The sequence below is a fragment of the Melozone crissalis genome, unplaced genomic scaffold (assembly GCF_028551555.1).
Source record: "Melozone crissalis strain CALT ecotype California unplaced genomic scaffold, PUWL_Pcris_2 ptg000018l_1, whole genome shotgun sequence".
Lineage (NCBI taxonomy): Eukaryota > Metazoa > Chordata > Aves > Passeriformes > Passerellidae > Melozone > Melozone crissalis.
In genome coordinates, this window is record NW_026535796.1 from 12,390,768 (window position 1) to 12,418,579 (window position 27,812).

A 27,812-nucleotide genomic window follows, 5' to 3' on the forward strand; every position below is an offset into this window, starting at 1 on the left:
TCACCTCCCCATGCCCTTTCTCCTTGCTCCCTTCCTCCCAGCCCAACAAAACCTCATGTTTCATTTGACTCAGGCAAAGAAACAACACAGGGAGTTAGCAGCCTGGTGTCATGACAAGGCAGGTGGGAGCAAATAACAGCAAAGAGCTTATAATGAATTTATCTTTGTGTTAGGAGCTCATTGTTGCCAGCTGCATTTCAGTCACTGACCATGTGGTTTGTGTCATGGAGATGCTGCAGCCTGAAAAATTAGGGAACAAGGAACAGTAATGATACCTAGCTCTCAATAATTCCATTTAGATCAGCATCCCTTAGCCTTGCATAGTGTTGCTAGCTGATGAAGGGATGGAGACTTTTCCTAGAGCTACCAGCATGGAGATGAGACTACAAAATTATTCCGTTCCCGCATGCCAAAGGCACAGACGATTACAGTTTTTCTTCTGACTCCTACTCATCCCGCCTCATAGAGATCAGATTAATCGTGGCACATGATCAAAGAGATTGAAATGAAGAAACTAAAAGCCAAATGGCTGCAGTTACATTGCTGCAAAACCTGAGTGCAGATAAGGACTGTAATTTTGCTGTGCAATTGCCTGGGCTCAGAGAAGTGAGGAGCACAGTGCTAACCCCATGTGTTTTTATCCTAACAAATACCCTGGCTGCCCTGTTTCAATAAGAACTCTGTTAGCACATTGCTATCTTCAACAAAAGAATTCCTGCCTTTCTGGAGAGTAAGAGCAAGGTGCGAGACCCGTGAAAATGAGCAGAGCTGCAAAGAGACTTTGCCATGCAGCAAATACACGTGGTGGCTTCGAGCACTTGTGGGCTGAAGCTCCTGCACACAAAGCTCTGCATGTCCCCAGGTCACTGTGGGGTCACTGTGCAGGAACACCTCCCCTGCACCTGAGCACCAGCATCACACCACACACAAGCCCCTAAACGCACCACCCTTCCCCTGGAGCAGAGCAGTTGCTTTAATGAAGGATTGCCTCCCTGCAAAGGAAACTCGGCGGTGTGGGGCACGTGTATCCCACCCACTCCTCCTCCCTCTCTTTCTGCTCCTCCTCTCCTGCTCCTGGCACACCACCCACAGGCCCCACTCTGGCCACCCTCGGCAGCTCCTTGGAGAGCTCCTCTGAAGCAGAGCCAGATGGAGCTGCCAGCTCTCCCTAGGAGATGGCACAGGCTTTCCAAGCCGCCTCTTCCTGGGGCTGCCTACTCCTGTGTGGGAGCTGCGAGCGAGGCACGTGTTGCTTCCCCTGGTGAGCTTTCGTCCAGTGTGTCTCAGTGCCACCACTGAAGCCTCTGCTTGGTGGTCCTGCACAGCTGCCAAGCATCAAAGCCAGCTCAGATAAGCACCACATCACCTCTTCCAAACGCCCTCTGGGTGGGGCACAGTTCAAGGCAAGCATTGCAGCTGGTGACCCAAAAGCCAAGAGCTGCAATTTCTGTGGTCACCCCAAAGTGTGAGAAGTGTCTGTATGCACAAAACTCCCGTCTGTGGACCCTCACCTTGCCCACCATTGCTTTGAAGTGGTGCCAGCAGCAGAGTTCCCAGCCTGGGAAATGAAATTCCTGGGAAGGCCCACCTTCTTGCACACTCCCAATTCTTATTCCCACTTACAGCTTTGGGAGGACCACAGGGAAGATTATCCACCACTGCTCCTTAGAAAGACCTATCCTAGGTATCCTGTGGGATCTGCTGCCTACAAGGACAGCTGGCAGGTAGCAGGGGAAGATGTCACCTGCTGTGATATGTATCAGATGTGCAGATGACGTTTGTGCAGGGTGACAAGAGCCAAGACCACTGGGGGCTGATGGCTCTGGCAAATTCCATCCTTAGGTAAAATTCTGTCCTTAATTCTCAGCATTTTACTATGTCAGTAAAGGCTAGCACACATAAGAGAGGAAGCACAGGCACCCTGCCTGCACTGCAGATTGCCAAATACGAATTCAGATGCTGGCCATGCTGCAGAACCTTTGCAGGCTGCTCTGTGGGGCTGTACCACAGTTTCAAGCCTGCTGCAACCAGAGGTACCAGCACTGCTGCCTTTGGAATATGGGAAGTGACCACTATGGGACTGCACAGGAGCAAGCAGGCAGGTGTCAGATTTCCAGTGCTTGGGAAGCAGAATGCAGCCTTTTGTAGGCTGGATGGATGACACTGCCCGACACAGACTTCTGTGTTTCTCACTACCACCATTGGGCTGTCTTTACACATTTCTGGGAATCGTCATCTGTGCCCAAGAGGCACTTCTGGCCTGGGTAGCCTTGCTGACTGGGGAAGGACTGGAATGCTCAGGGATGCAGCATTTTCTTTGTGGGGAGCAGGCAGAAACATCTCATCCTGACTTTTTTCATGCTGGGCTTTCAGCAAACAGAAAAACTGGAGGCAAAATTCTCTTGTAAAAGGAGAAAAACCCTTTCACACCCAAAATGGGAAGCCTGATTGCTTCCCTGGGCCCCAGGGCTGCTATTGAAGGTCTATCATCTCCTTAGGAGCCACCACCACTGTTGCAGAGGAGGAAGGCAGGCAAATGGTTTATTTTAGTGATGTGGACTTGGTCCACCATCTGGGATGCCACACCAGGCCTAAGGCCACCACCTTCTCCAGCAAGAGGGCTGAGGGGATTCCTAAGGTCCATTGTGACCAAGGGTGGCAGTTGTCACCTGCAGCAGACCCCATGAGTGACAACAGACACATGATAATAAAACAGATACACAAGAAAATCCCTTTCAACCCCTCTCTGCTGGCCGTCACCCAGGACACAGGGTGCGTCCCTTCGCTGGCTCAGCTTTCTCCATGGTAACAGATGGATGTCACCGTCCCATCCCCCTTCGTGATGCTGGGCCGGGCGGGTGGGAGACAGATGGCAATGGAGGGGAAAAGAGTCCAGATCCTCCTGAGTGGCAAAAATTGCAGGAATCCCTGATTGCTGGAGCCAAGACATTGACCCAGAGCCGTGGGAGGGAGGGAAGGTGGAGGCGCGTGGCTCTGCTGAGCCCGGAATAGCAGAGCAGCTGTTAAGTTATCACTTGTAATTATTACAGCATATGGGAGGGAAAGAATAGCTCTCACAGGGAGAAAAACAAATAAGGAAAAGGCGGGCTGCCGCAGGGCTCAGCCACAGCAGAGTGACACTCGCACTGCAGCGGGTCCCCATCAGGTGGGCAAGGGCATCGCGGGACAGCTCTTCCTCTCCACAGCCCCGGCAGGAGCCTGGGTGCAAATATTTGCACCTGCAGCACCAGGGGCTCACCCTTCTCCAGGAGGCCCACTGCCCACTCAGGAGCATGGGTATGCTGGGGAGAGGATGACAGCGGCTGGGGTGTTACAGAGGGATGGAGCCTGGCATGCTCCCCCGTCCCTTCTCCATGCACAATCCTACTGCTTGCTCTGTAATTTGAAGGATGCAGGGCCACACAGCAAATTATGCTGGAGCACAAAGTGCCCCAGTAAACCAAAGGGGGAACCCTCAGAGACAAGCCCTGCATGGGAGAGCCTGTTCCTGGAAATACATGGAGCAAGGAAGAGGTGACATGCAGCAGCATGGGGAGAGTAGAGAAATTTGGGTAACAGTCTGTGAATAAGTAGCAATGACAGTCTCCCTTAAATTCTAGTCCACTTGTAAAATAAACATTTTATCTTGTCATAGCAGTTGGTATTCTGGGCTTTCACTATTAGAAAGAAAAATAGAAATAAATCCATTGGCAGTTGCACCAGCTGCATCCCAGTATGGGGATAAGGAGTGTCGAGGGGATGCCACCCCTCAAAAAGCTTGGGAGACTTAATGGAGAAAAATCTAATCATATCTGCTGTGTATTAAATGCAAAGATTTAAGTTCACTGATTAAATTCACAGCCACTGAGCTACAGATTTTCTGGAAAGCCAGAGAGCATTTTGGGTCCATTTTGATGTTTACTTGTCCTGTGCAACAGGCACGTAGCCACAGAGGTGAGGCAAGATAAGGAAGAGATGTTAACCCGTCCTGTTTGTTCCTATGCTCTGATGGCTTTTCCCTGGGCATCTGCTACTGGCTACAACTGGAAATGATGCAGGACTGGGGACAAAAGGTTAAGGGGTTAGAATATACTCTAACAGAGATATTTTTATATTCTCTTCTACTCAACTCTCTCCTGCTTTTCAGCTATATTTTTTATCTACTACAGCCTTCTCCCTGGCAGCATCATTAATTTACTCAGAGCCGGTGAATTGGCACCTGCCTGCTCACCTTGGTGAACTCTAGCTCATCCCTGGTCTCTCATCCCAAGCCAACCTGATCCCATTGTGAAGAGCTTGTGGCTCCAGTTAAAAGCACCAATATATGTCTGAGCAGGAGATGGGGAACCCTGGACACACTTGGCTGATGTGTCAGGACCAAAGCATACCACCATTCCCTGACCTAAGCCAGGAGCTTGGAGCAGGCCCTCCCAGAGGTCAGCAGGACAGATACAGATGGGTGCTGAGCACCTGCTGGTCTCATGGGAGCCTGGGAGATGCCCTCAAGTTTTGGAAGCCCACTTGGCCATGCAGCACAGGCAGCTGCTGAATGGCAATGCTATTGCAAACAGAGCTGTGACAGAAGCATTGGAAATGGAGATGGCTCAAACTCTGTGATCCAGAACAGGAGTGAATTGCGTGTGACAGTCAACAGCCCCAGCACCCGTTAAATAAACCAGCCAAACCCTGCCAGCACCCCAGGATCCTGGCCAAGACAGGCACTGTGCATGGAGATTGAAGGACCAGCTCTGCAGCTAGCACATATAGGCAAGCTAGCCTGGGTGGAAATCAGGGAGGCAGCACCCGTTTGCAGCAGCTGGAAATCTGCCCTGCTGCTTTAAAACCACTGTCCCTGCCAGAAGGGCTGACCCTGCCCATGCACCCCTGCTGCTGCTCAAGTGCTCGCCTGGGTGACACTGTCATGGGGGGCAGAAAAGGGCTTCTGCTGCCTTCATCATGAGGCTGAAATGCTGCTTGAGACATGTGTGGGGTGACTGCTGGTGTTTGGGGTGACCCCACCACACAACTGAACATGGAGGTGCTCCCCACTGCACCGACACCCCAGAATAGAGGGAAACAGAAATGCTGAGATTTGCAGAGCTGCTTGGCCTCATCTCCTCTCTGCAGTGACCTGGAGCAGGGAAGGACAGTGATAAGGGCAGATGGGGAATGTGCCTTGGGGTAGGACACAGCTTGGGGCATGGGATTGGAATTATATGATCCTTAAAGTTCCTTCCAACACAAACCATTCTGTGATCTAGAATGAAAGGATTCTCACAGTCCTTGTGCCAGAGACTCATTGGGAGACTGTGCTGGCTCCAGCATCCAGGAGGAGACAAAAAGCCTGCCAAGAGCTGCAAATGGAGGAGGAGTGTGTTTGCAGCTCATTGCTATCTCCACACTCACCCTGAATTGGCAGTGGCTGAGCTACAGACCCCATCAGGGTCTTGGGGGCTAAGCCCTCCTGGTAGCAGGATGCTCTGCCTAGGTGGGGGCAAAACAGCTCAGACTTTACCCTATTTGCAGAAGTTATCAGGCTATCAGTGGCAAATGCAGTAGGAGGGGTCAGGCTGCTTTTGGTGCAGAAGAATGCTGAGAGAAGGCTGACTCATCAAGCCCAAAGTTAAACATTCTGAGGATGTGAAGAACAATGTTTCCTGACAGAAACTGGCACTGGTGAGGAGGTGGCAGACAAAGCTTCTGATAAAGAAACCAACAAGTGCTAGTACTGATGACTTATCTAATGGTGCTGAGCTGAAGGCTGCAGCGCTGACACAGGGGGCCTACAAATATATGGCTGACAGTCAATCACATCATACTATAACAACCCAGTCCTGCTTTTTAATGGCAGGGTCCTCTAATACCCCCCTTTTTGGGTCTGTGTGCAGATCCCACTCTTGAATGGAGACACCCCTCAATGCTGAGCAAAAGAGATTTGCCCATGGTCATTGAAATGGGTAACATCAATCTCTACTCAATAATTATTTTGCCAACTTTAATTTAATTGCTTCAATATTTATAAAAATGTGCACTATACTAGTAGTTAAAACTATTGTGTAGTAAACAATTCTGATTAAAGTTTTTTTAGTCTAATCATTATAATCATCAATTGAAATAAATTGCTTATTTCATTCATATAAATATATTTGGTTAGCCATCCTTAATTCTGCAGCACAAAGTTGTATAAAGGCTCAATTGCACTTATATAATCCTTTAGATAGAAACCATTGACCAAGGGTTGGATCCAGACTCCTCTTTGAGAAGGAGTTTAGAAATCAAGGGGATCCTTTCTGACCCTTGTGGCTCAATGGGAGGGTCTCCTGGACAAACCTTGTCTGAAACTTCTATTCTGCCTGCAACACTCCTGCATACACTCCAAACTAATCCTGCAGCTCTCATTTGAACTCCCATGCCCTCTGCCTTTGTCTCAGGGCAGGGTGACAGTGATGCCAGAGCCATCCACACACACACACACACACAGAGCTGCACACACACAATCTGCCTCTTGCACTTTTGGCCACCTTCCCAAATGTCAGCACGACATGGAGCCCCATCCATCTCTTTCCCTTCTTCTGTACATCACTTGCAAAGTTGCTTGATCTTAAGGTAATTGCTTTTCCCACAGCAGCAAGGGCCTCTCATTTGTTTTTACATGCCACTAATCTAATCCACAGGTTTGTGTTTGGATTGCTGCTTCCCCTGGACTGTTCATAATTAAAAAAAAAAAAATCAGGATTGGGCAACAGCAGTTGAAAGGGAAAACTAATGCCTCTCTTTTTCTTCTTCAAAACCACCCAAATTGACACTACATAAAAGGGATAGGAGAAATCAGGGAAAATATAGGGTTTGAGATTTTTTTCCCCCCCTACTTAAAAACCAATTTTGTTAGTGATCATCCAGGGGAAAAAAAGTGTTTGTTGCTTTGACCCTACAAGACCTCTAAATATTTTTAATCCCTTGCTATCACTGTGAAGCCCCACCTGGGGAGGTAGCAGGAAACATTCCTTGGAGGAACCTAGCAGCTTTTGGGGCTGAGCTTCTGAAGAGGGAAGATTTGGTGACTAATTCCAGGAAATCCCCTTCTCCTGGGCAAGATGACCTGTCCTGATCCTGACTGTTGTTCCTGGTGTGCAGCATTTTTCTGGTAAGGGCTGGCAGGTCCATACCCTGCCCCTGAAAGGTGCTTGCCCTGGTAAGACATAGCAGTCATTTGGGTGGTCTGGGCACAGCATGACCTGCTCTAATCCCTCCACTCCTGAGGGGGCTGGAGGGGGATCCATCAGCCCAGCCTGGTCACTGCCTCCACCTCTGGAGCAGGAGAACAAGCCTCTCCTGCTGTGACAGGACTGCTGGTGCTCCCAGCCCGACCCCAGCTGCTGGCATGTCCATCTCCCCTCTGCCGCCCGCTGGGGCATGCTTCCCCCTCTGCTCACCAAGTGCCCTCCTGCTGGACACACCTCCCAAAGGCTTCCACTGCTTCCCCCCACAGCAGTTCCACCCCTTCTTTCTGCCCTGAGCCCGACATCTCTGTGTGTCCCTCACACGGCAGACGGTAGAGCCGTGTTTGCTGTACCCTGGGTCAGCACAAGCCCAGCAGAGCAGGACCAGGAGGCAGCACAGCTCAGCACTGTCCCTGCAGGCAGCACGGCCAGGGCTGATGGGGTTGGCTGCAGAGGAAAGAGCAGCTGCTGTGGTACTCACCTTCAGGCCCCTGTCATGGCTCTAAGTGTCCCCAGGGCTGTGGATGATGCAGGTGACAGGAGCCTGCAGCAGCAAAGTGGCCCAGGGATGGAGAAGAAACTGGGCTGGTGCTCTCTGTTGGGGAGGAAGGGTCTGACCCTGCCCACAAAACAGCAGTGGGAATGTGGGTGTTGATTTTTGACAGCTTCCACATGGGGAAAGGGCTGGGATAGAAATTACATGGGCTGGGCGGTGGCAGATGTTGAAGCCTTGGCACCAGCCCCTGTGACCTGCCAGGGTCTCCCAGTGCCATCCTGACATCAGGAAGAGGGCCAAGATCCCTGCTGAGCCTGTTTGTCGCTCATAGCTACAGGCTGTGATAATGATATCTTTAAGACATGCTGGGGCTGCACACAGCATTATTATATGGACGTGCCCTATAACACCCCAAAAGCACCTCAGCTTTCCAGTGCCACAGTGGGGCTGGGATGTTCTCCACTACACTTTGTGGGCATTACAGGCTTCCTAAGAAAATATTTCCAAATACATTGAAGTGGTGTGTGATACAGCAAGCCACTACCAGCGTATTGCATTTGGGGCACCGCACGAGGCCAGCACACTGGATGCTGGATAGGTAAAGAGAAAATGTTGAGCCCACTGAGCGCCAAATGCCTCCTGAACGACCTGGAGCTGCTTGGGTTTGGCTTTCGAGTCCTTCTGCTTTTGGAAGTTGCACTTGCGAGACTCTCTTCTTCCCTCTAGCGTCCCTTCCGAGGCATTCCTCCTGCTCTCCGAACCCTGCAAAAGCGGCGCCTGCCTGCCTGCATTTGCACTCGCTCCGTTCCTCAGGCACAGGTTTTATATCTATAAACGACACTTCAACTCCCCACCCAGTAATCCGACGTTTTCTTTTTCTGCTTTACGCTGTGCCATGCAGAAGGATTCTGTTGCAAGGCCGTTGTGTCCTGGCAGCTTAAAAAATTATCTCAATTACTACCTTAATTTTAGCACAATGACTGTGAACTCCACCTGGGGATGCACAGCCACGAGGCTAATGAAGGCAGTGTGGAGAGGAGCCCCTTGTTGAGGGATGGGTGAGAGTGAGCCCCTGCAATTGTTGCCTGTGTAAGACCATGCCACGCCTCCTCTCATATCACATAATTTCTCCTTGGGTTGTTGGAAACCAGGGCAGAGATCAGAAATTTCTGCAGTGCCCCTAAGGCTGGATCAAGGCTGTCACTGAAAGGTTATTTTATTTCTGGTGACAGCAAGAGACCTCCAGGGTAGGATCTCCATCACCTGGGTCACTTCCCAGCTGGCTGAACTGGTTTCCAAAAGGGCAGCCATAATCCTTCTCTGTGAGGAGAGATCTCCCCCTCTCCTGGGGAAAGGGCAGCAGACCAGCCCTCCCAGATGCACCTGCACCAGGTCAGCTCTTCACCAGCTCAGGGTCTGCTCTGGCACCTTGAATTCAGTCCAGGACAAGCCCTCCTTGGTGTCCTGCAGCTGTCCTGCCCCACCTGTGCCTCTCTGGAAGGTACAAAAGCTTCCCAGACTGGCTCAAAGAGCCAAGCGCACATTGCTGCCCCAGTGCTCACACGCTGTCTCCACTCTCCAAGGCTGACCCTTTGTCTCAGCCAGGACATTTCCGGTATCTCTTGGGGTAATTTTAGAGGAACAAAACAATAAAAACAGGGCCAGGATTCTCTGGTGTAATGAAAAAACCATTGCAGGGCAGGATTCATCTCACCTGGCAACAGATGGTACCCAGCAGACACCTAAGCCATCAACAAAAACCCTGTGTGATCAGTGCAGAGACTGACACTGTGGAGCATGAGCCATTTGACTCATCATACCCCAGAAGCACCTGTGTTCCACTCTGGGTGCAGATACTGCCCCTGGCAAGGAGACAAGCTTGTCAGGCTCTGAACATGCCAAGCAATCGTGTAGGAAATGATCCTGAGTAATGATCCTGAGCTGGCCTGCCATTTGTGTGTATTTGAAGGGACACGTGTGGCATTTTCCTTCCTGAACATCTCCTGTGTTTTCCCCTCCTTGACAGCCAAAGAAAATATCTTCTATTCATCCTTTAATGAAGATTAACTTGTTCCAAGTGCAAAGCAATCTCAGGCCTTCAATGACAGTAATGGCCTTGGCAACAAGCACAATAGCCATGAGCCCTGGGGCTGTGCCCACAGCTGCCATGGGGACACTGGACAGGGTGAGCATCTCCTTTGGCCTGTTCCTAAATGGGGTGCCAAGGTGTCCACAATGGGCTGGGCTCTGCAGAGCTGGGAGGTGCAGAACCCAATCCAAGGCTGAGCAGGAGCCATCTTTGCTTGTCAGGGCCCACTTGTCTGGGTGGGATGCTGTCCCAGACATGCTCCTTTCAGGGGAAGGGATGTTCTTAGTCACTGAGGGATATTCTCAGTCACTGAAATAACTGGCTGGCACACAGCTCCCTACTTCTTTCTCCCATGTTTTTTTTTAAGTTCTGGCTGATCCTTTCAGTATGCAGGGCAGCAGCAGTCACTCCAGCAGTGCTGTTCATGGGACACCAGCTAAGTGATGCTGAGAGGCCTCCTGGATGGATCATGCTTCTGCTAATGCTGCAGCATTGTCATTTTGGGCCAAATCCCTCTGTTCTGAGCCCAGCTCCCTGCAGGGCAGCTGTTCTCATGTTACCACCCCCTCCCTTAGCAGTGTGTACTGGTGAGACTTGGCTCCCAGCAGAAATCTCTTCCCTGCAGTGCTGATTTATTAATAGGTGAGGGAGCAGTTCTCACCCCTCTCTCCAGCTTACACACTAGATATCAATTTGGCAGCCAGCAGCAAACCCCATTAAGGCAGTGAGATACTTAAAGGCATCAGCAGCTCCTGGCCCATTACAAGAATGAGGGAAAGGACTCTGGTAATGTTCGTCTGAAACTGGTCACATCCAACTGGAAGCAAGGATCCTACTGAGACAAACATTAAGAGTCTGCAGAGGCAGGGATGGGAATAAACTCATTCATTAAAGGACTTTGTCTGTATTCAAGGGACCAATGTGTGATTTTAACAGAGGAAATGGTGACAAAATGCCCATACAATGAAACTCCCCTTTTTCCCTTTTGGGCCAAGAGAACTGAATTCACAAATAGCCCATCATGCCTTACATTTCCTAATTAGCCTATTAAAGACCTGGCTGGCTTTTCCATTTTCTAGATGAAAAAGGTGGAAGATGAACAAGCAGAGGCTAAGCCAGGACAATAATTTTCCCCGTGGATCTGTTATAGCTGTCCAGACAGAATGGCCCTGCTTATTTTCCTTGTCCTGGAAACTGCAACAGACAACAGCGTGACAGCCCTGGGAAATGATGTGCACAACTATTGGCAGAGAGAAGAGAGGAGGCTACCAGCCCTTCTGCCCCATCAGCCTGGGCTGTAATCACTAACCTGCTCTCTTAGCAAGCCTCTCTGCTGTTCTATGCATGACAGGCTGGCCACTCAGTTCTGCTCTAAATCCCCACAGACACCAGAGCAAGTGGCACCCAGGCTGTTGTACACATGTGCCCCTGTCCATAGGCACCTGAGGGGGTGATGGATGGGTCACCAACTGATGCAGTGACCAACAGGCACACTAGACACCTCCTCCTGCCCCTGTGAGCACACCACACCACCATGCAACATGTGAGTGCCTTGGTTAGGCCACCAGTGGGGCAGAGCTGACTAATGAGGGGTAGGGTGGCTGTTCTGAAGGTCACACACAGCCTGCAGCCCTGAGAGTCACCACTGGGATGTCTGATGGGAAGGTACAACAGGAAACCCTGAGTTAAATGGTTTTGATGAAGCCCTCAGGCACTGATTTCCCGCACACAGGGCAGAGCTGTTTTTTTCTGAGCATTTCTCCACATCCTCTCTGCCAGCTCAGAGAAGCTTCTTGCTCTGTGCACATAGAGAGCCACGTGGAGTTTGCTGAGAGATGAGACCACAGATGCTTTTGAGAGACTTTCCAGATCTGTACCAAGAGTTTTGTCTCTGCAGATGCTCATGTCCAGACCCAGTTTACACACCCACTGAATTTTTTTCCCCTCCACCCCTTTGAAATGAAAGATGTCGATTGAGAAGGAGACTCTGAATATCTGGAGAAGACAGTTCTACCCATTACCCCCTGGTAGGACCCTGGATATAGAAAAGGGTCAGTGCTGTCAGTGTCTTCTTTCTTTTACAAGGCCACCTTTTTTTTTGTGTGTGTGATGGTACTGTCAGTGACACTGGCAAAAAGTCAGATTTAGGAGCCTATTTAAGGGCACAGGCATTGTTGCTAGGTGAAATCCTGCCTGCATCCATAATATTGCACAAAATCACTTGCCACATAGTTTTAAATGATTTTTGATAGATGATTTCTGCTAGGACATACCAAAACTGGGCAAACTAGCTTCAAGCTCCAGACTGTTTTGTAAGATAAAGTGGTGCAAGGAGCACCATGACGAGAAGGAAATTTCAGGGCCTTGTCTATTCTGCTTCTCTAAGTTAAGATGGCCAGCAGAAAGGAGGCATAAACCAATTCATTAACTCATTGTGTAATTACTGTTTTATAAACTGATTTAAAAAATGCAATCTAACACAGTAATTTAAACTGGAAAAAATGTGATGATGCATGGTTTCAGACTGCAACATCAATAAAGTTGAAAGACACAGTCATTTGGAACAGCATCTCACAGACTGCAGTCACTAAAACAGATATTTTGGATCTTACCTGAACATGAAGCAAATGCCCTATTGAAATAAAAAATGAGATTATTCCCTTACTTCCCTGCTTTGCTGCATCATCACTTAAAATTATCCAATTATAACAAATTGGAAAGTCTATTTGATCTGAGAAAGCTAGAAATGGGATGGAGGTAAAAGGCACATGCAGAGGATGCTCTGACACCTGGTGACAGAAGTCAGCTCTGTCGGGGAAGTTCTGGAATGCAATGTCTATTCAGAGGAAGTGAGACAAATCCTTCCAGGTAGCTATGGAGCAAACAAACATGTTAATATTGGGATAAGCCACTTGTTCAGCATTTGCTCCCATAGCAATGCATCCTACAAGAACCTCCAATGCCTGTGAATAGGGTGAGCTCCTGTGGGGGCATAAACTTTCAAATCATCCAGCCTTTCTGGGCTTTTCCTCAGGCAACACACCCTTCCCTCAGAGCCTGCTCTGGTCAACACTTCCTCTCAAGCCCTTGGTTTTGGCCCTCACATGTTTAACATCCAGGACTGCAAAAGGCACACTGCTGGCTGCTGGTAGGTCACCTCCTCCAGCCCTCTCCACAGGCAGCAGGCTCCATGCTCTGCTCTGTTTGCTGTCCCTGCCTGACTCACAGAGCTGGGCATGGTGTGGATGAGAGGAAGTATGATAGGATTTGTTCTGTTTTAGTGTGTATAGGTTGCAAAAATAACCATATTTTTCTGTAATAAGACATTCATTAGCTCATTGGTTGATCAGTGGTTGCTCTTAAAATATTTGTGGACCAGCTGTATCGTGAATTGAGGCAAATCACATGAATTGTTTGAACTGCTCTGTGTTTAGCTTGCAGAAGCTGCAAGATAGCATTGATCCTTCACAGCTGCACCATGTACATGGCTCCAACACATGCTGGCAACTGGGTACCTTCTAGGACTGAGGACTTCTGTTCTGAGATGTTTTTGTGGCACTGGATTTGTGTGGCAATGACTGCAGAATGGACCTGGCAGTCAGGGGCCAAACAGAATTCATTGGCCTGAACCTCTGCAAGGCTTTTGTGGATGAGCAGGCAGCTGGATGCTGGTGGTTGATCTCTTTAGAAGGGCTCTCATCCATGATGGGCCTGAGGAAAAGAGGAAAACTCTGTGGTGAGACTGCACTCTGGATTTGAATATCTGCATTCTCCTCAGCAGCTCTGAAAACTGAACCAAAAGCTGCTGGGCCTGGGAGCAGCCCCAGGCACACGAGCTTCCCACACAAGGCACATGCTCTCTGCCTTTGCTGACTCCAAAGTGACTCCCTCAGCTCAAACCCAAGCTGTCATGTCACAAGTCCTCTGTTGTATTTCTTCAAAGAAGCAACAACAGGATGCTAAATTTACAGCAAACAGGTTCAGAAATAAACATGTTTTGGCACATGTGACACTTCTTTAATGCCTACTTTATTTTCCAGAGCTCAATCTAACATGAATTTATGTCAGGGAAAAAACCCAAGTGGGATGTCAGGAACCCTTCCTGGAGTGTACTGGAGGAGAGTTTTGAACAAGCGCCACAAGATCTTTGCAACAGACACAGCATTGGCTCTGGGTGGGGAACACGAGAATCGAGCAGTAAGAGCACAGCAAAATTCTGGGCTATTATTCAAGAAAATACAAAATTTACAATACTCAACCTACAAGGAACATGGGAAAATGTTTCTTTACCTTTAGACAATCAAAGGTAAATGTCAGCACAAATAAAAGGAATTAATTTTACAGAAGAAGCAGGAGACCTCAGAGACAATAGAGAAATCTGCCTTTTCCTGCCATGAAGTCCCTTCCCCAGATGCATTCCAGTGCACATACCTGATCCTTGGTGACCCAACAGCTGCTGGTCCTGGAATGGGCCTTGGCTGGCTGGTGCAGCCCACATGCTGGCAGTGCCCTTGGGATGCAGAGGCAGCCATCGTGCTGTGCAGGCCCAGGAGAGTGGGTTCTTTGTCCAGAGGCTGGGCCGAATACTCTTGATGAGCCTTTGACCAGCATTTCTGTGTACACTGTCTGTCCTCCTCTTGGCTGGGTATTTTTATGCCCCTATGAATCCTTGTTTTCCAGGGTCTTGCTGCAACATCCACTGCAGAGGCAGGTGAAGGGTTTTTTGGAGGGGATGGAATTAGATAATGTTTTGTGTTGGAGAACACTGCATCCTCCTGAGCCTGTGATGAACCTGAAACAGAGTGGAAAGCACAGTGATTTACCAGTTCATCTGACTGCTACGTGACTAACCCAGGGAGTGAAAGATTTTGGAGATGCTATGTGATGGAGCTGGGTGGGCAGATGTGTCCATGTTGAATTTCTTCCTCTGACAGTTGGTTTGGTTCACTGTCAGCCTCTCTGCCAGCACTGCTACTGACATGCCAAGGGAGGAACAGCTCACATGCAGAGCTCACAGGGCACCCATGAGCTCACCTGCCCTCCTGTTCTCAGGCAGGATCACACCTGCATCATTCCCTGCCAGTGTCTGCACTGACTTGTTCTAAATACCTTAGGGCTCCTTCCAGTGATCTGAAGTGTAAGGCAGAGGAATAATCACAGATGAGCGGATCCACTTTTTAAATCAGAGGCAGAGATCATGGAATCTCATAATAAGTGCCTGACTGCTGGGGAAAATATTGCACTGCATGCAGGGCTACTTTCTGGCTCTTTGTGTTTCAGCCATGTCATTCTCTCCATGCAACACACAGAGAAGAAAAAACTTGTTGCTGACGTATAAATATAACCAGCATGCACACATGCTTAGAACCATTCTAAATATAGCAGGGATCTGATTGCTCTTGTCTATTGAAAGAACCAACCATTCTATAAATAGCAGGGATCCAATTGCTCTTGTCTATTAAAAGAACCTAACTGTACCTAAGTGCCTGATGTGCAGGGTCCACGCCAGGAACATAATCTAAAGAATGTGCCACCAAAACTCAGGCCCAGAAAGTTCATCTCTGTGGCTCCCAGTTGATGGGGATGTATTTTACTGCCTAGGTAGAGCTGATAAAAAGTTTTCATGGAACAGTTTGTATCATATGATATACTTTTAAAATGTCTAAACTTCATATTTGTTTTCAAGTAGAGCCACTCTGAGAGACTGGTATGTCTGACTCAAGAGCCTGAAATAACATTCAACGCCTTCCAAAAAATACAGTTTATATGGATCTGATGCTGCAAACATTTTTATGTAAGAGTGGCTTTGCTCAGATGACTTGTCCTTTTCTGGTCAGAAGGATTGCTTCCAGCAACAAGTTCTTCTGTGAGAAACTCACACTGCACTGGACACACTTCTAAGCGTCATTAGGATCCTGGTCAGTCCCCCCACCACCTCAGACAATTCTAGATTTCAAACTAATCCATCATCATCCCACAGATTTAGTCAGAAGATGCCCAACCATTCACTTTCACAGTGCTATAGGGCATGACACTGGTACACTGCGGGATGTTTGTGACATTGTCCTGTCAATCTAGAAAGATGAGGAGACCATCATACTCAGTGTAAAGAAATCACATAAAATCTGAAGAAGACCAGATTAAATCTAAAGAGATCATGAGATCATAATCTAAGACTTTTGTGGGTACTGGACAATAGGCCATTCCTTTAGATTTTTCCAAACAGCCTTTATTCTTGTTAGGGAGATACTGTTTATAGTACTGTTAATACACATAGAGGCTTTGAATAATTTAATGATATTTCCTTTTTTTTTTTTTTAATATATTATATTTTTCTAAATTTTTTAGTAGATCCATTTTTACCCTTGAAAGAAATGTAAAATGAAATCTCACATGCTTTCACTTATTGAGAAAAAAGGAGTTGTTTAGATTAATAACAGAAAAAAGATTGAAGTTGTAATTATATATGGTCCTCTATTTGATATGTGTTTGGAATAACCATTATTAATGTTTTTAATATTTTTAAAGCCAATATTCAACAAGTAGTGAAGAGTGGGAATTCTGCTTTTATTCACGTAAATGCAATTTCAGAGAAGCCTTTGGCTTTATTCCTGAGTAGAAGAGCATGTTCCATTTTTAAACCTTTTACTGAATGCTTCCTTTTGGTTGCATATCGTTCCAGAATTCCCAGTTGTTCAGTTAAACCTTAATCACCAGCTCAGCCATTATTTACATCAGTGCCAACTGGGTTCAAATACAGCTCAGTAGGAATGACAATATTTTAGACTCGCCTGGCAGTGTCATAAATTAATGACACAAGGTAAAAGACAGAGACCTGTCCTTCTACTGCACTTGATGCTAAGCTAGTGTGAGATCACCTTTGCTCCTCTTAATTCTACATATTCATGCTGAAATATATCAACTGATGGTCAACACAGCTGGCCACAATGTCCTGCTTGAAAACTGGAATGGATTGCTTAGGGTCTGGCCCTGCAATGGCATTTTCCAGCTGCTGCCCTGGAGCACAGATGCCAGATCCCATAAAACACTGGATTACCCACGTACCTATCTACAAACAGCACGTGTTTGGCCCAAGGCCAACCCTCCCCCAGGGGTTTAGGTCCAGTACCTGAGGAGGAACGGGAAGAAGAGTCAAATGAAATCCTTTCAATGAGGTCCTCATTACAGGCCTCCCTCAACTCATTTCCTAAGCTGTCAGTCAGGCTCCAGTCTTCACCTTCATTCACCTTCAGTGCTTGGCTGGCTTGTTCTTGCTGACCTGTTTGCAGGCACCTGGACAACATCAAGTATCACACCTTTAATTAGCTTTTGAGTGTGTTTATGCAGCTGGTCAAATGCAGCCACTCAGGCAAACACCCTGCAGTGGATTTAGTTACCCACTGTTACTTCACACCTTCCAGGAGATATGAAAACTCATTTAAATGGGACCAGCCATCTAAGATGCCTGTGTCTGATTATCTCAAGCATCTTAAAGTTAATCAGGTGAAGTGGGGCAGATTTAAAATACTACCCAGTGAAGTAAGCTCAGAGAAATAAAACCATTTTTACTTCCAAAATAACCATTACCTATCTGTGAGACTTATCAGATCTCAGCAAGGTGGTATTTCTTTCAGCCTTTTATTTGCTTAGGCCAATGTGGTGCTTGCAGAAAAGCCAATCCCCTTTCAGCTCTTTTACCAGACACTGTCAGGGCCAAGAACAGCTCACCAGTTATGAGAAGTCATTTCTCTGCTCTTGCTAAGGAAGTGAGCCCATCCTGCCTGTGCTCCAGAGAAAAGGAGGAGGATCCTTCTCCCTTGCCATCCCGCAGATGCTCCAGGCAGGAGGACTGCCGCCCAAAGCAGGGACAGGAAGGCAGGGGCCGAGATTATCCCTCGAAACCACCAGCAGGTGGCCAAAGCGCTGATCTTATTTTTGCAGCAGAAAATGAATGCAGAGTTTATGGCATGGCAAGATCTATCTCCCCAGCGGTCTCACCCCTTGTGCTGCTCCATCCATGCTCCCAGGTCAGAGGACACCTTTTCCAGGTGCAGATCTCTTCCTCCTCCAGAGCCACAAAGGTTTTCTGTCGTCAGACCAGATGGTTTCAAAGGCCTCACAGCAGGTGGCTGTGGAAATGGCACAAGTTATCTAGATATCCATGGGAACACTTCCCAGCTCCGTTTCTAGATGTAGATTTCAGCATACATCAAAGCCCACTGTTGTTTCTGAGTTTTTAGTTTATCCCTCATCATTTTCTAACTCCTCAGTTTTAAGAAGTTTCACTTCCCAGTCATGTACCATTACAGCCTGAGGAACCCACGGTAGCAGTGACAAAATTGTTGATTTGTATTTCACTGGATATAAGCCTATAGCACCTATACCTATAAGCATATTAAGACCAGTACCACAGAAACTGCATTACTCAGTATATGACCACAGCTCAATTCCACATCCCAGTTCTTAATAATTCCCTAAAATGTTCAAATTTGTTTCAGAAAAGCTTCCTATGCTGAGGCTGTGGTAGCAGAAAGACATGGGCAGTACCTATCTTTTCCCTGCAGTTCTTTAACATCTGTTGTGAGCATTAAGTCTGTGTCCTGTGCATCTCCCTGATATACCCTAGCCTGTTTAAATCTACTCATGTGTAGCTGTGGTGTTTTGAACCTCAGGGCCAACAAAAGCTGACCATGACAAGCCAGGCTGCTCCCCTTTACACACATGGGTATCCTCTCACCGAATTACAGCCAAAATGAGCAGGCTGACCCACAGGGCAGGGGCACCACCCCACTGCCAAGAGGAACAAACTCTGGCTTTGTGTTTGTTTAGTCAACAGGAATGACCTTGCAGCATTAGCAAGCTGTCTGTTTACACCAACATCAAAGAAACACTGCTGAAAAAAGTCTTTCTCTTAATAACTGTTGTAGAAATACTATCAAGTTTTGCAAGCCTGCCTTGTACTTTGCTCATTGCAGGAGGATGGGAAATCTGCCCCCAGCAGCTGATACATGATTTTCACTGCTCCCTTGCAGCTGATGGTCCACTGCTGCTAACACATGGGCACATGCAACATCATGGCAGGGGACCCTCTGTCCTCCTCAAGGCAACTGCATCTTGGGGGTTCTTGGCTACAGAACAGAGTGAGCTGCTACAAGCCACAGTGGGAGTTCAGTTTATCCCAGGAGTTGTGGGGGTCACCATGCAGGAATATGAAGTTTACAAGAAAAGCATACACCTAGCTTTTGCCTCCTCACATGGAGGGCCTTGGCAGGGTTCCCACATATAACCTGGCGGAGTCCTAAGAAAAACAGGAAAAAAGGAAACATTTTACTCCAGCATTTAACAAACAGTGCTGTCATTGAAGTCAGTAAATATAACTTCCCATAGACAGGAAGTTATAATATTTATGATGTAGGTTCACACTACCAGCTGGCATGGCCTGACACTGCTGCTAAGAGGCAGTTTCTCTGCTTCCACCAGAATGTCTTCTTTTGACCCTGCCCTGCCTCCTTAGTTGTGCTGGTGCAAATATTTGTGAGGGTACATGTCAGTCAGATCAGGGAACAAATTCAGATTTAAAAAAAATATGATTTTGGGAAGTCGTTTTTGTTTGTTGTGCTGGATTGTTTTTCAGCTGGATTTTGATTAAAATCAGGTTAAAAAGAGATAAAGCAATCAGGTTAAAAAGAGATAAAGGGTCAGAAGAAGCAGTGAGCATTGGGTAAAACTGTCTCTATCAGTAGTGTTAGCTGCCTAAAACTGTGTGTAAAATTACAGTCTCATTCCCTGACAAGCTGTACTTAGTTTCCATGTACATTTCCAAATGTCCACTCAGGTGTTGACTCTGCATTGCTTCATCTAATCCATCATCCTGAGTCCTACCAATAGGCAGGGAACTGAGGAGAGACAGGTATCTGAGCAAAGCAGCCCACCATGCCTGGAAACAAATGCCATCTAATCTGCAGTCTGTGGGCTGGTGGAGTTACACCATCACAGTGTTTCCAGGAGTCAGGGAAGGATGGGTGGTATTTCCAAGTGACTAGGACAATAAGGGCAGTGGTAGACCTGTCTTTTGGGCTAGATCAGGATGTGAAGTCAAGGAACTGACTCTTCTTGCTGAGGGACCAACCTCTGGAAACCCAGACCCAAGTGCTCATTGCCAGCAGCGATGCTGTTGCAGTATGAGACTGCAGCACACACAGTCTGAGCCCACGATGCAGGGGGGAGGGAATGTGCATCACCACACCTCTCTGGAGGACTGCCTTGGACACGCTCCCGTGGCTGAACAGGACGTGGCCTGGTGTTACTCGAGCAGGACAGCTGCAAAGAGGTCTGGAAGGGGAGCAGCACTGCAGTATGGGGCTGTGAAAAGGGACAGCAGCACGTGGGGGCAGGGGGCTGAGGATGGGCAGTGCAGGTGACTTGCACCTTCTGCTGCAGGGGGAAATAAAGGAAAGCCTACGCTAGAGCAGGTGAGTCTTGTGGAAGACAACATATGCTAAACCTGATTAGCAGTGGCATGGGTGGGTGGTATTCAAAGCACCCTGGCTTTCATCAGTAATAACATTCAGAAGGAGGTGGAGGTGTGGGAAAGAACAGGAGTAAAAAAACATACATTACCATGTGTCAAATCACTGGAGTCATCTTTTGTGAACAGCTTATCAGGAAAAACAGTGGGATCTGGAAGAGGACAGCCACCGCCCAAGAGGCTGGCATCACGAGAAGTCCCTGCATTAGCAGAACTCTGTGCATTTCCAGGTCTGGAAGTTGTTGGGGGTTTTGGGCTGCATTCAGACTGCTTTGCTACTTCCCCAAGATACGGATCTAGAAGAGAGATTTCATTAGTGTAAGCACAGTTATGCAAGGCTTCAAATCACACCATCACCGTACCTTGCCAATATGGCAACTGCTCCTGCACACCTGGAGCTATAGAGGACAGAAGAATATGTAACTGCAGCTACAAGAAACATGCTGGAATGGGTCCAGCCTAGGGAAGGAGGTCTTCCAGTGCTGCCCAGTCATGGCAGAATCTGGGGATCCCTAACTGAACTGATATCTCTTCCCACTCTTCTTCTGCTTCAGGGCACCAGAGACAGACTGCTGGGGTTATGGGTCAGGAACTGCTCTGTGCTCACCACCCACCTCTGGCTGCCCCACAGGGGAGCCTGGACACATCCAGGGCACTGCCACTTTCCCTGCCTGCATGCCCAGGCTAACTGTAAGCTGCCCCTCATTTGCTTAAATGCCCACAGGGGAACCATTCCAGACTTGCTGCAGGCACAGCCTAGGCCCCAGTCCTTAAATACGTTGCTTAAATGCCCTGGCACAATGCAGATGGTGATGGACACCTTACCAGAGCCACCAGTCAAACAGGAGAAACTGTACCAGGAGTTACAAAAATCTGAGAATGGCAGTGATAGATTTTTCCAGTACTGCCTCAGAGACAGATAGTCCTCTACCACAGAAAGAAAGGTGAAAATTGTTTTTGTAATGCTACAGGACAGGAAGGATTATACAAAAACTAGCAAAGGCAGACAGAGCCCTGTCCTCTTACCTGCCCAACTGCTGTCTGTCCTGGAAGCACAGCACAGCTCTAAGAGCAGCATATGAAGCCAACAACCCATGGGAGAGAGAATTTCATTCCAGTGCCCAGATGAATAACATGCTTTTTAAAGTGCTGAACATCTACCAGCTCCAAAGTGAGGCATCAGGTCTGTGATGATATGGCCATTTCCTTAAGAGTTGAGTGTTAGGGACCTTTAATACATCTTGGGCACAGCTGTTAATATGAACCCATGAAATACACTCCATGTGAAAGTACCCAAATCAACATTGCTACTGGAAAGAAAAATGTACTGGGATGTCTGAACCTGACTGTATGAACTGACTGGTTTAGAGCTGCCAGCAAGAATACAAGCCTGGTTACACCAGGGAATTAGATGAATTCACAATTTTGTACTCTGCCCCTACTGCTTCTGTCAGCAAACTTTGTTAACTAGTTTTCTGAACCTCAGGTGATGTTGCCAAAGCACGATCACTGAAGGATCAGATTTTAATGGATTTTTTCCCTACCATGACTACTATTACAACTAATGATTTGGACCCATAGGGATTCAATAAATGACAAATGTATGTACTTATTCCAAAACAAACTAAATTTTTAATGGAGCGCAGTTGGCAGGCAAACCACAACCTGGGGAGGGGGCTGGGAAGCCAACTGCATTGCCCACACTAATGGGAAGCATCATGAGCAGTTATAGGAAATACTTTGCAATATTTAATAGTATGTGATAAAGTGCATGTACCATGACACGTAAAAGCATGGACATCTGAACTATTACCAAGGCTGCAGGCAAGGGGACAACAGATTTACTTTCAAACCATTTATTCTCTACTAATGAATGTTATGAACTTAATCTAATAACAAAGAAAGTGGAACAGATTTCTTACAAGACCATGCAATCTTTCTCAGATGTTGCTACCACTGGTGGTAACCAGATTGCCTTTCCTATTATTAAACTGAAATAGGAAATCCTACCACATCCATGCTACATGGGGTTGACTGTTACCATGGAAAGAGCTGTGAGCAGCTGTTGTTGAAACATTCCTTTCCAAGCTTTGCTTCTTCCCATCATGCAGAACAAGTCCTAAGTACAGACTCCCAGCTACTGCTATATTTGCTTGATGCTCTAGAAGTTGTCTGCATTTTTGATCTTGATGCCCAGTTTAGGGCAACTTCCATTTAAATCTGAGCTGTTTTCTGCTGAATTCCAGCTTTCTTACTTCCCAGGTGAAGAAAACAACATCCTTTGTTCCTTCACTGTAAGTAAAGATTGGCTTTAAAGAGGTTGCCTTGCTCTTTGTCTTTCTTTTTTTCGACATCATAACTTGAAAAATGAACCCCAACAAGAAACCTGTCATACCTAACAATGAAATGTCTTTGGCTAAACCACCTTCCTTGATGGATTCCTTGATGATTAGAGAATCTTCATGCACCTTCTTGGAAGGAAGGAGAGTAGTCTGGCTTGCTGGTATCCCGTCCAAATACTTCAAGTGGGGAATGAGTTTTTTTACTTCTGCTCTGTAATTATAGTCTGGGTCCTGGAGAAATTGAGAAAGTGGTCAGTTTACTTAACAGTCTGTGTTAATACTGTCAATTTCTATGACTGCCATACAATTTGAAATGCTCCTCACATAATTTCTACTTGAATTGATCATGAAAATGTCCAGAGGACTGCAAAGACATGGCCTTCACCTAAAGACTCCTCTGTTGTTTACCCACTGACGATTTGCCATTTGTCTTTGTTATATCATGTGTAATGTGCAAAAGCAAAAACGCCACTGATGCCCATGGAAAGCCTGGGCTCCCTCAGTATTCAGCCAATCTGTCTCCCTGCTTTTGTGATTCTCTGGTGTTTGTCTCAATGCTCAGGTGATAGAAAGGCTTGAAATATGTTATGAGTGTTGCTACACCTGCTGATGGAGAAAGAAAGAGCACTTCCATAGATTGTGGTTTTGGGCACACAGTAAAAAAAGTATAAGGCAAGAGTGCATTGATAGTGGCAGAATACAAATGGACAGCTACCCACCAATCAATTGCTTCACCCAGGCAGATCTTATGCTTTTCAGGATAATGCATGAAATATGAGAAACCTCCTCAAAGCCAAGTCCTCATTCAATACAGAGTGGTCATAAACAGAAACCTTTCTGTGGGGTTTGGTTGCTTGGATGCCCCCTCTCTCTGCATGATGCAGCACTGATGTTGGTAGAGGGAACTCACCAAATAAAATGTGTTAGTTGTTGTTAAGAGGCAGACACTAATTTTCACAAACTAAGTCTTTAATCTTAATTTAGAAATTGAGTCAACCATTCTCAGCTACAGCCAATTCCCAGCCATGTCCTGTTGGAGAGAAGAATCATGTTACACTCATGCTACATTTCAGCTACAGAGGCTGCAGAATTTATCATCAAGTTGTTGCTCTTGGTTTAGATAACAGGGGAAGATGAGCTCATCTGAAAATCAAATTACAGGGAGCAAACAGGCCATCTGAAGAAAGAGCAGTAAATTTAGCTGGACCATTCTGTAGATTAAAAGTAAATAAATAGGAGAGCTTTTACAGACCTTTAGCAAGGGCCAGACTACAAGAAGGAGCTTGAGGAATTAGAGTTGGCCATCAAGGGCGCACCAAAGCAAGCCCACATATACTCTTTTCTAAATGGCTTTCCTATACACTAAAAAAATGCAAACATCCACTGAAATCAAGAAAGCAACAAAGTCCATGGAGAAGCTCTCAGCAATGAAGGGCAGTCCCCACTTTGTAACAACCTGAGAGCAAAGCATCTTCCCAACACAGAGACTGGGCGGGAGACTACAGTGAACTCACAGCCTGCCTCTGCTACAGCTCAGTGTAAAATACACCTTTGTGCTGATTCCCTGGACAAATTCACATCTGTGACCACCAATGACCACTTGAAGCCCCCCCAGATATTCCTCTGTGGATACCTGGAACTTGGACTGTAGATAAGACAAAGGTGGTGCTATTGTCTGGGTGTTATCTCACACTTAGGGGAAGGCTAACAAAGCTGGGAAGAATGTATCACTGATAATGGAAACAAAAAAAATGTAGAATTTACAGGCCACAAGGAAAGGCAAACCAGCAACTCTGCTAAAATCAGTTCCCACTGGGTAAAAGGTAATTTTGACAGGGGAACCTTGTGATCATTGGCTCAAAAGAAAAGAAAGACAAAGCATGTGGACTAATTAGTGTTAGACACAAGAGATAATTATTTACCCAATAGCATAAGAGATCCGTGCAGCCAATTAATGCCTAATTCCTTTGTTTGCTAAAATGGGTAAAGAATGAAAAGTTTTGAATGATGTTGGGACCCTACCACCAAGAAGTCCAAGCTGAAGAATGATCAACAGGGATGCCACTGGATCCATGGGTGCTGACAATATTCTTCTCTCTCCTCTCTTTTCCATTTCTTTTTATTTCTCTACCTCACATTTACTGTTAAATAAAATCTGTATCATTGACTTTGGCATAAGGTTTGCACTGCAACTCGGGTAGAAGCATGTCTCACTGATCAGATCTTAGCACCTACTTGCACAGGAGTAGAGACAGCCAGTGTGCATGGAGAAGAGCAGGAGGGCACACCACCACATACCACTGCTCTTTGTACTGCCATGATGGGACAACATGCAGAGCATCCCAAGGACTCATTTCACCTGAACAGCCCAAGGGAAATCTGTCATTTCTCCATTACAAGTACACTTAAAGACTGAAGATGTCAAATCCTCCAAAAATCCCACTTTCATTGAGCAGGAACAACAAGGGAGTAGCATCAGACCTTCTGTGCTGTTAGGATACACTGCACCATTTCCATAGTAGGAAGCTATGATATGAAGTGTCAGTAGATGTATTTATCTCCTTGGGAGCAGAAAGAGTAAGGAGGCATGCCTTGTCCATCACAAGTAGGCAGTGCTTCCTTACTGCAGGAATATGTTTTTCCTCTCATGATTGCATCTTCCATAAGGGAGAAATGTTCCAAAATGGAGAAATCACTTTGGTTACAAGCAGTTACAATGTGGTCCCTTAAGGATAATTCCACCACTTTAAACTAGAAAGGCAAGTATATAATATTTTCTTTTGAATTCCAGAGAGGAAAACTATGACAGCTAAAGAGCTACCTTCCATGGCCCCTTTTACTGAACAATAAGATCAAGCCAACAATTGCATCTGAAAAATGCTATTAACTCATATATTTAAGAAGTGCCAAGATTTAAAATATATGCCTGTTGCATGATTGAGTTTTAGTGTTTTCAAGTCTAAGTCCAGGAAAAATATCAAACCCAACCTTTTAGGCAAATTAACAGTATCAACATAACTTCTTTAAAATACACAGAAAAGCTATAGAATATGTTACAGTGAGATAACAGCATCAGCTCTGATTTTGGATCTGCATTACCAGCTGTTTATGGTGCCATTGGGAATTGCACCATCCTTAGTGAGACCTGTGTTTTACATAACTCTGTGTATGTCCATAGACCTTCCAAAAGACCTGGATGGCAAATATGTTGGTGTTTTAATACCCCAACAACGCTTTTTTATGAAGTAGGAGAAAGTCAGAGACTAATACAGTTCTGAGGCTGTTCATGTAGAATTAGATCTCCCTTGCTTTGTTTGTTGAGTGCCCTGAAGCCCAAATCAGATAATGTATTATTGTGTTCCCAGCTTTGTGACACAGAGGCTCTTTCATGCCTTCAACAAAATACCTCAGCAGAAACTACTCCATCATTTTAGTATGTAAGATGTGAATCACTTTTGCATCTTCAGCTCTTTCTGAGGGTCTTCTTGGTCATTTGATTTTAAGCTTTCAGGGGAAAGGGTAACAAGTAGTTCCAACATTATGGCTTTTCCTAGTTACCTCACTGTTCTTCTAAGGGCCCAACTTCTGAGCATGGTGGCATTGGAGGACTTGCTTTTGGACTGGAGAGCCTCCAAAAGAAATGCAAAACCCTCAAAAACTGGTGTCTCACCACAGAATCGCTGAATGGTTGGGGTTGGAAATTACTTTTTAAGATCACCCAGTTCAGCCTCCCTGCTAAAACAGGTTCACCTGGAGCAGGCTGCATAGGATCACACTCAGATGAGTTTTCAGTATCTCCAGGGGAGGATACTCCACAGCCTCCCTGGGACACCTGTTCCAGTGCTCATACTCCAAGAGAAGAAGTTTTTCCTCATATTGCTGGGAAATAGGTGTGAGTCTTTACTAGCAGTCTTGTATTTCACTTGTGGTCATCCTGGAGACCATACTAATGACACCACAAAATCAACAGAAATTAAAGGTAGGAAATGCATCCCATGGCATCATTGAGAATGATGCAATAGGAAGATGCAGAAATGTTTCTCGTTTCCAACTCACAGTTAAAAAGTACTGACAAAAAATAACACAATATGTGCAAACCAAGTCCTCACCTCTGCAGATTCTGCATTTGGCTTCAGGCAAATAAGGTTGCCCTCCACTGTCAGGTGGCTTAGCTTGCAACAAAGTCGCAGGTACTGCACCTGGTTGATGTCCTCAATATTGTTCCCTTCCAGGTCCAAAACCTCCAGGTGATCCAGCCAGGTCAGCTGGCTCAGGTCAGAGATATTGTTGTAAGCAATGTAGAGTTCCTCAGCAGAAGTAAACAGAATAAACACGTAAACCACGGGCTTGCACAAGTAACACTGAGGCTCTGCAAAATTTTTTCTAATACTTGAAATACTAAATGTTACAAGATGAAACTAGCAAGGTAGTGAACATTTTATAAAGTGTGGCTGTTGCAGCCTTTAATAATAAGAGCTAATTTAGCCATATACTGCTTTAGGCGTACTCAGAATCAGACCTGAATGTTACACCTCATTTTAAGAGTTATATTGTAGCATTTTTTAAACTAACTCACACAATTCGAGGCATGAAACCAAAGCCAGCCAGAAAAGCAAGAGTTGAAGAGAATGAAGACTAAAAGTAAAGAATATCAACTGAAGGTAGATCTGAGATTGTCATTTGGTAGGACACATCTATACGTACTTTTAGAGAGCTGAAGGAAGAGATCCCATCTAAATCTGGCAGCCCACACCGAGCCATCCACAGGACACGGAGACGGGACAATGATGTTCCAAGATCCCTTATAAAAAACAATTCAAGCTCTATTTGAATGAGTAAAAAAAGTCAAGACTTGCTTTCTTTTTCCTAAGACTAGACCACTGCTACTTCCTTCACAGTTCACATTGTTTACAAAATATTCCATTAAAAATGCTCACCCTTGAAGGGAGGAATAAAATGATACATACCCCTCTTTACTTATCTTACTGTCATCTTTGTTCTTGCATGACAACATGTCACCCCAGTCCTGTTTGATTAAGATTGTTCCAAGAGCTACATCATGGCAATTCTGCCATAAATCACAGGCAATTGCTAAGAATTAAGTGGGGTTTTCCTATGCTGGCATCATTGGCTGCAC

General features: G+C 46.3%; 2 protein-coding genes across 6 annotated transcripts in view; both read right to left on the reverse strand.

Annotated features, from left to right (window-relative positions):
* RASSF7 (Ras association domain family member 7) overlaps positions 1–27,812 on the reverse strand; it is a 233,852-nt gene that overhangs the window by 44,469 nt on the left and 161,571 nt on the right. The window lies entirely within an intron of this gene.
* The window catches only part of LRRC56 (leucine rich repeat containing 56), a 58,978-nt gene continuing 43,417 nt past the window's right edge, over positions 12,252–27,812 (reverse strand). For 4 of the 5 annotated variants that reach the window (XM_054276071.1, XM_054276072.1, XM_054276070.1 and 1 more), the window contains 9 exons: positions 27,380–27,476; positions 26,785–26,982; positions 22,729–22,906; positions 20,426–20,629; positions 19,039–19,103; positions 17,804–17,934; positions 16,935–17,098; positions 14,237–14,597; positions 12,252–13,516 (listed from right to left, as the gene is read on the reverse strand). In XM_054276071.1, coding sequence (XP_054132046.1) covers positions 13,324–13,516; positions 14,237–14,597; positions 16,935–17,098; positions 17,804–17,934; positions 19,039–19,103; positions 20,426–20,629; positions 22,729–22,906; positions 26,785–26,982; positions 27,380–27,476 — 1,591 coding nt within the window. In that variant the 3' untranslated portion in view covers positions 12,252–13,323. Of the gene's footprint in view, positions 13,517–14,236; positions 14,598–16,934; positions 17,099–17,803; positions 17,935–19,038; positions 19,104–20,425; positions 20,630–22,728; positions 22,907–26,784; positions 26,983–27,379; positions 27,499–27,812 lie in introns of all 5 variants that reach the window. The other variant, XM_054276074.1, reaches the window with a different exon arrangement.